This window comes from Gastrolobium bilobum, unplaced genomic scaffold (genome assembly GCF_033153095.1).
Source record: "Gastrolobium bilobum isolate Gb01-03AN ecotype WA unplaced genomic scaffold, APGP_CSIRO_Gbil_v1 utg646, whole genome shotgun sequence".
Taxonomy (NCBI): Eukaryota; Viridiplantae; Streptophyta; class Magnoliopsida; order Fabales; family Fabaceae; genus Gastrolobium; species Gastrolobium bilobum.
In genome coordinates this window covers 276,014-284,583 of record NW_026897095.1, presented here as the reverse complement: position 1 = coordinate 284,583, position 8,570 = coordinate 276,014, and the positions used below count along the sequence as shown (strand labels likewise).

The window sequence follows — 8,570 nt, the reverse complement described above, 5'->3', positions numbered from 1 at the left end:
GGAATAAAACAGTCATTTGTTTTAATAACAATGAATATCCCTTTTTTTTTCAAAAAACGTAAAGATTTGAATTAAACAGAATAAAGGTTTAAAAAAAATGATTAGATTACATGATCAACATCAATTATTTAAAAAACAAAGATGACGACAAAAGAGTGATTTAATAGTTATAAATGAGATTTTCATGGAATAAAACAGAAATTTTTTCTAATAACAAAATACTCATACCTGATTCCACTGAATCAAGAGGTTAATAAAAGATTCAAATTTAAAAATCCGAAAATAAGGAACAAAGGTCGGGATATGTATGAGTGTTTTTTTTTTACTAATTAATTTTTTTTTCGAGTAAATAGAATTATATTCTGTAAAAAATGTAAAGTTTTTCAATTAAACTGATTAAAGATTTAAAAAACAAAGATAACGACAAAGAGTGATTTAGTAGTTATAAATCAATGAATATCCGGTTTTTTTAACAGTCATTTCATGGAATAAAACAGTCATTTGTTTTAATAACAATGAATATCCCGTTTTTTTTTCAAAAAACATAAAGATTTGAATTAAACTGAATAAAGGTTAAAAAAATGATTAGATTACATGATCAACATCAATTATTATAAAAACAAAGATGACGACAAAAGAGTGATTTAGTAGTTATAAATGAGATTTTCATAGAATAAAACACTCATACCTGATTCCACTGAATCAAGAGGTTAATAAAAGATTCAAATTTAAAAATCTGAAATTAAGGAACAAAGGTCGGGATATGTATAATTATTATTATTTTTTGCTAATTAATTTTTTTCGAGTAAATAGAATTGTATTCTTTAAAAAATGTGAAGTTTTTGAATTAAACTAAATAAAGATTTAAAAAACAAAGATAACGACAAAGAGTGATTTAGTAGTTATAAATGAATGAATATCCCGGTTTTTTAATAGTCATTTCATGGAATAAAATAGTCATTTGTTTTAATAACAATGAATATCCCGTTTTTTTTTTCAAAAAACGTAGAGATTTGAATTAAACTGAATAAAGGTTAAAAAAACGATTAGATTACATGATTAACATCAATTATTTAAAAAACAAAGATGACGACAAATGAGTGATTTAGTAGTTATAAATGAGATTTTTATGGAATAAAACAGAAATTTTTTCTAATAACAAAACACTCATACCTGATTCCACTGAATCAAGAGGTTAATAAAAGATTCAAATTTAAAAATCTGAAAATAAGGAACAAAGGTCGGGATATGTATGAGTGTTTTTTTTTTACTAATTAAATTTTTTTTCGAGTAAATAGAATTGTATTCTTTGAAAAATGTAAAGTTTTTGAATTAAACTGATTAAAGATTAAAAAACAAAACGATTAGAACCTACTTAAAAAGAACAAACGAATACATTAATAAACACAAACGAATAAGCAATCTTGACCATTGATTTAAAAAACAAAGATGACGACAAAAGAGTGATTTAGTAGTTATAAATGAGATATTCATGGAATAAAACAGTCATTTGTTTTAATAACAAAACACTCATACCTCATTCCACTGAATCAAGAGGTTAATAAAAGATTCAAAATTAAAAAACTAAAAATAAGGAACAAAGGTCGGGATATGTATGAGTGTTTTTTTTTACTAATTATTATTTTTTTTCGAGTAAATAGAATTTACTTCTTTAAAAAAATGTAAAGTTTTTGAATTAAATTGAATAAAGATTTAAAAAACAAAGATGACGACAAAGAGTGATTCAGTAGTTATAAATGAGATTTTCATCGAATAAAACAGTCATTTTTTCTAATAACAAAACACTCATACCTGATTCAACTGAATCAAGAGGTTAATAAAAGATTCAAATTTAAAAATTTGAAAATAAGGAACAAAGGTCGGGATATGTATAATTTTTTTTTACTAATTAATTTTTTTTCGAGCAAATAGAATTGTATTCTTTAAAATATGTAAAGTTTTTGAATTAAACTGATTAAAGATTAAAAAAACAAAACGATTAGAACCTACTTACATCCGGTTCAGTTAAAAAATAAACAGAGATGTAAACAAAGGAAATTGGAGTTAATAAGGTTAATATAATTAAAGTTAAAATTTGTAGCTTGTGATGTTAAGATGAGTACGGAAATTATGTTTGTTTGGAAAACAAAAGAAATACTTGAATTCCAGTTATTAACGTTAATAAAAATAAAAGAGTGAATTATATCCCTTACACAAACAATGAATTATTTTTTTTCTTAAAAAGAAAAGCGCAAACGAATACATTAATAAACACCACGTAACATTTTGTTTTTGTTGTACTCAACATAGCAAAACATCACAAACTTGGACATTTAATAAACGTAAGTTAAAAAAGATGCAAACACTTAAAGATGTAACTCCAACAAAAAAAATGTCTATGCAAGAGTTTGTCAAATAAACATCATGTCCCAAGACGCAAAATAACACTCTTCAGTCACAGCAGCCCAATCTACAGCGTACTCTCATCTGCCTCTGCATCAAATCTATTTAAAAAAATAAAGAAAAAATAAATTATCATTGTTTTCACTTCGCGTAAAAATGGACACTTTTTGCATGACTTGTACCACCAGTTGTATTTGCTCTCAATTGCCTTTATAGTCCCGTATGTGATGCAGGTAGTTACCTTAATTAAAGCAATCGCAGTTTAACATAAAATATCATCAATACAAAATTGACAGAATTAAAGGAAAGTAAAAATTAAAGAAAAGTAAAAATAAAATTTGAACATTTACCTCAACACAAAGTTTCACATCACTGATAGACTTTTTTCAGTCTCCTTAAGAAAATCATTTTTGAAAGAATAGGATGACTGAGTAGACAATCGAGTCATCCTTGTACTACTTTCCACACCATCAATCGAGAGACTATAACGCAAAAATTAATAATTAAAAAATCAAAAAAATATGAAAATCCATTAATCAATAACCGAATAAATGAGCTGAAGAAAGAAGGTACACACCGTTTTTTGAACTCAACAATCTCATTCAGTTTTGAATCCATTACAATCCTTGTTGTATATTTTGTATTTGTTATCCCGACCTTACCTATTGAGTTAAAAGGTTCAGATAAACATTGAATACAGAAGCAAAATTAATTAAAATAACGTGCATAAAAACTGATTATAAAAGCAAAAATTAAAACAACGTTGTTTGGAAAAAAACATACCTCTAAAACACTTAATCCTTCCCAGTTGGACTATCAGGACGTTATGAGGATCGTCGTTGTCTGCCAAAAAAGATTGGACCTCATCCACATAATGCTCCCACAAAGTGCACTCCAACTTATGACCCCTACACGTGAGTTGCAGCAAGCACAACGTTAATACGCGTAAAATATAAGCTAACAGAGCTGGACAAAAATAATTCATTTAACTAAACATTTGTAAGTACCTCAGGTCGTCAAGCTCCAACACCACCATTTTTTTCTTCTTACCAGAAACTACACGATCACAAACTTTCCCAATTCTTGAGATTAAACCAATGACGTCTACAAAAAAAAGCGCAGCAAAGAGTTTGTGAAAAAAATTATGCAATAATAAAAAACGAATACAGAAACGTAAAAAACACAGTTAATGAAAAAAATAATGATACAGAATAAGATTACTCGTGACAAAACATTAAAAACACAAAACTATAACCGCAAAGAGTTTAAAAATAAGGAAATAGTCATGATACAGAATAAACCAATGACGTTTAAAAATTAAAAAAAGGCAGCAAAGAGTAAGGGAAAAAAATAAAACCCGCAATAATTAAAAAAAGGATAACAGTGAGGAAGAATCTATTACCGACTAAATAAGGGGAGTCAGACGTTTCTTTCTCAATGATGTTATAATCAACAAAATCAAAATCACTCGCACAAATATCAGAAACAACAATCGATTTAACATCAGTCCTCAAGTTGAAAGACAAACGATACTGATGCTTGGTTGGCCTAAACACTTCGCTATTGAATCCAACTCCAAATTTTTTTATACAATAGCACTCTCCTTCGTTGATTTTATTCCGCACCTGCAAGGTATCTTTGACAGTGGCGTGGATCCTACCACCCTACAAAAGAATGGAGCCAACTTATGTCAACAACGTTAACTAAAATGATCAAAACAAAGATAGAAGATTTTTAAAACACAGAACACAACCTGTTCACCCAATAAAACCATTTCAAGATTGTCCTCCAAATTTTTACGCTGAAAGTTAGGAACTTTCCAAGTCCGAACCACCTTCACCTTAATCCTCCAGTCCTCCTTGGCAGGATTAACATCCTTCAGAAAATCATATTTTGAACTCATATTTTGTGTAAGAAGAAAAAACAGAGAAGCAATCACCGACGTTGAAGAATAATGCGTATCAGGAATTGTATAAATGAGAGTGATTTATAGTTTTTGAATTGTCTTCTTTAAAAAATGTGAAGTTTTTGAATTAAACTTAATAAAGATTTAAAAAACAAAGATAACGACAAAAGAGTGATTCAGTAGTTATAAATGAGATTTTCATGGAATAAAACAGCCATTTGTTTTAATAACAATGAATATCCCATTTTTTTCAAAAAACGTAAAGATTTGAATTAAACTCAATAAAGGTTAAAAAAACGATTAGATTAGATGATAACCATCAATTATTTAAAAAACAAAGATGACGACAAAAGAGTGATTCAGTAGTTATAAATGAGATTTTCATGGAATAAAACAGAAGTTTTTTCTAATAACAAAACACTCATACCTGATTCCACTGAATCAAGAGGTTAATAAAAGATTCAAATTTAAAAATCTGAAAATAAGGAACAAAGGTTGGGATATGTATAATTTTTTTTTTTACTAATTAATTTTTTTTCAAGTAAATAGAATTGTATTCTTTAAAAAATGTGAAGTTTTTGAATTAAACTGAATAAAGATTAAAAAAACAAAGATAACGACAAAGAGTGATTTAGTAGTTATAAATCAATGAATATCCCATTTTTTAACAGTCATTTCATGGAATAAAACAGTCATTTGTTTTAATAACAATGAATATCCTGTTTTTTTTTTCAAAAAAAGTAAAGATTTGAATTAAACTGAATAAGTGTTAAAAAAACGATTAGATTACATGATCAACATCAATTATTTAAAATACAATGATGACGACAAAAGAGTGATTCAGTAGTTATAAATGAGATTTTCATGGAATAAAACAGTCATTTGTTTTAATAACAATGAATATCCCATTTTTTTCAAAAAACGTAAAGATTTGAATTAAACTGAATAAAGGTTAAAAAAACGATTAGATTACATGATCAACATCAATTATTTAAAAAATAAAGATGACGACAAAAGAGTGATTTAGTAGTTATAAATGAGATTTTCATGCAATAAAACAGAAGTTTTTTCTAATAACAAAACACTCATACCTGATTCCACTGAATCAAGAGGTTAATAAAAGATTCAAATTTAAAAATCTGAAAATAAGGAACAAAGGTCGGGATATGTATAATTATTTTTTTTTCGAGTAAATAGAATTGTATTCTTTAAAAAATATGAAGTTTTTGAATTAAACTGAATAAAGATTTAAAAAACAAAGATAACGACAAAGAGTGATTAAGTTGTTATAAATCAATGAATATCCCGTTTTTTAACAATCATTTCATGGAATAAAACAGTCATTTGTTTTAATAACAATGAATATCCTTTTTTTTTTTAAAACGTAAAGATTTGAATTAAACTGAATAAAGGTTAAAAAAAACGATTAGATTACATGATCAACATCAATTATTTAAAAAACAAAGATGACGACAAAGAGTGATTTAGTAGTTATAAATCAATGAATAAGCAATCTTGACCATTGATTTAAAGTAACAAATTCTGTCAATTGAAAATATAATTCTTTTTTGTATTTATTATATTCACTGATTTACCATTAAAGGAAACTTTTTTAAATGTTGTAGTGTGAACACATTGGTGAAATTGAACCACAGTGCGACACGTCAGCAAGGTTTCCACAGAATGGAATTCCTTTATAATATAAGATATATATAGAAGCTACAACCCATGATTCTCAATCGGTTCCTTGTCTCAATTCTTGTTGGATTTGTGATCTTTTACTAAAGTTCAATTAGGCTATTAGTACGAGAAGAGCCCAAGAAACTTAAAAGCCCAATGAGCTAGGATTTCTTGGAACCCATATAAATAGTACCACTTAATTCATCAGCCTCCCAGGTCATTTGTGAGAAAGAGACAAGCTCGGATCTGATTAGTGCCCACACACTTCCCCTTCTTCCTCAAGAGATAGTTTGGAAGGTTTACCACAATAGTTCATAAGTTCGTGCTATGACGCAAAGGACTCAAGCGTGAGGAGCATCATCATCTCACATCTGCGCCATCCAAGAGGTAATTGATAAAACCATGATTATTCTTATACATCCAAATCACAATGGTCTCATATGCTTCTGCAGATGCAATTGCTCTTACAATTGGTATCAGAGCCAGATTGTGTTTTTGGACGTGGATCTAGTTTTATTTTACTGCAAAATGAGCGCCAAATCATGGACCAAAATGACCCTCCCATCGGGTAAAGTGAGTGTGTATTTCATATTCAAAAATTATAAGAGGGTTATTTTCATATTTTTAACTCATTTTTTCATCAATATTTTACTTTCAAGCCAAACATAGACTCAGTAAACTTAACCAAATTTTTCTGGTAATATTTCGGCCTACCAAACAATTTTTTTTTAACTTTCCTATCAAACTCACTTTAACACATATTCCTAGTAATTATATTTTCCTGGTAAAAAAAATTTCTCTTCTACCAAATGCCCCTTAGGGGCGTTTGGTTGATGATAAATTTTAAGAATACTAAAGAAATGTAATTACTAGGTATCCATAGGGAAAGTTGAATAGATGAGGAAGCTAAAAAAAAGTAGTTTGGTTTGACAAAATTTTACCAGGGAAATATATGACAAAAAGTGTGTCAACAGTGCTTTACCCGGGTTTTCTCAAAAAACCACCCCCAAATCGGGTTTCTAAACAGTGCAAATTACTATCTTTCTCAAAAAGCCATGCATTTCACATAGATAGGTTTTGGTCAAAAGCTGTTGAACCAAACATTGGTTTTCTAAAAACCAAACTTCATTTACCTAGGAAAATCTCAAAATGCATGAAACCAAACGCCCCCTAGGGAACTTTTGATACAAGGATTTTTTTAGATTACTAGGAAAGTGCCATTAGGAATCCTATTTACTCACGTTTGGTACAAGGATTCTGAAATTTTTTCTAGAATTTTGATTTTCCCAGGATTTTGATTTGTTAACACTTTTTAAGGCAAAATGTCATCCAAGAATACTCGCAAGGGGGTGTATTCTTGGATTCCCGAGAGGTGGGAAAATACTTTGTCCTCCACGCCCCTAACGCCAAGCAATATTTTCTTCCTGCACCACTAGCGCCAAGTCTTCAAGCAATATTTTCTTCTCGTGCCAACAGCGTGGTAACGACGCTAGTCGCCAACAATGCAGTTTTTAATATTACCCTATATTCCTAATAATTTTTGACAATCAACCAAACATAGAATCAAGAAACTTGAGCCAACATTTCTGGTAATATTTTGGCCTACCAAACAACTTTTTGATCACATTCTCGGGAAACCACTTTCCCATAACATTCCTGGTAATTGTGATTCCCAGGAATAAAAAAAATTCTCTTCTACCGAATGCTCCCTTAGGTAATGTTTGGTTGAAAGTTTATTTTAGGATTGATGGGAAAGTGTAAGTGGATATTGGAAAATACCACGTTTGGTTCAGGTTTTTTCAAAAAATACCAGGCAAATAGGATAGATGTGAAAATGACTTTTGTGTTGATTTTTGGATGAAATTCACTGTTACAGAATACCACTTGAGATGTGGTATTTTGAGATAACTGAGGAAGTGAAAAAACAGGTGCAAAGTTTCTCCCGAACATAGATTTTGCATATTTAAATAAATTTCCCTGGTAATATTTGGGTCAACCAAACAGCTTTTTTTACATTTTCCTACCAAACTCACTTTCCAACCATTTCCCTATCAATTACATTTCCCTAGTAAAAAAAAATTTTTCCCGAACCAAACACTACCTTAGTTACTTGATTATCTTACCTGTTGTTTTCTAGTTTTAAATGAAAATATTCATATTGTTAATAAACTACAATCGTCGAGTGGACGGAAATCAACCGTTGAGATAATGAATAAAACTTCTTAATCTTACATCGGAGTAAAAAATTCTCCCATTTTAATTTTCTTCTCTTTGTTGATTTTGTTTTTGTTTTTGTTTTGGTTGTTAAAGAACTATTTTATGCTTTCTTTAATTATGGTGGAATAAAATTTTGTCCGGATGTAATTATTATTTTTTTCCCGTTTCATATGTGATGATTTATATTTACTTTGAGGCATGTTTCTCTTGTGAAATATATAAAATGGAAATCGAGTTTGTAAAATTCTGCAAGTGGCAGCTCTAGCTACTACTTGAGATTCCTTGAGTATTCGTCCAAATGTTGCCACTTGTTTTTCATTGAACCAAAAATGGAAAATATTTTGCCATTTTGTAGGGTCAGAAG

General features: G+C 29.0%; 1 protein-coding gene across 1 annotated transcript; it reads right to left on the bottom strand.

Moving 5' to 3' along the window:
* Positions 1 to 2,767: 2,767 nt before the first annotated feature.
* On the bottom strand, positions 2,768 to 4,306 carry LOC133304086 (uncharacterized). Its single transcript, XM_061504054.1, has 6 exons — positions 4,157 to 4,306; positions 3,995 to 4,067; positions 3,411 to 3,507; positions 3,187 to 3,311; positions 2,981 to 3,065; positions 2,768 to 2,885 (listed from the first exon to the last, which is right to left on the bottom strand). The coding sequence occupies exons 1-6, from the start codon at positions 4,304 to 4,306 to the stop codon at positions 2,768 to 2,770; spliced, it is 648 nt and encodes a 215-aa protein (XP_061360038.1).
* Between the last annotated feature and the right edge of the window lie 4,264 nt (positions 4,307 to 8,570).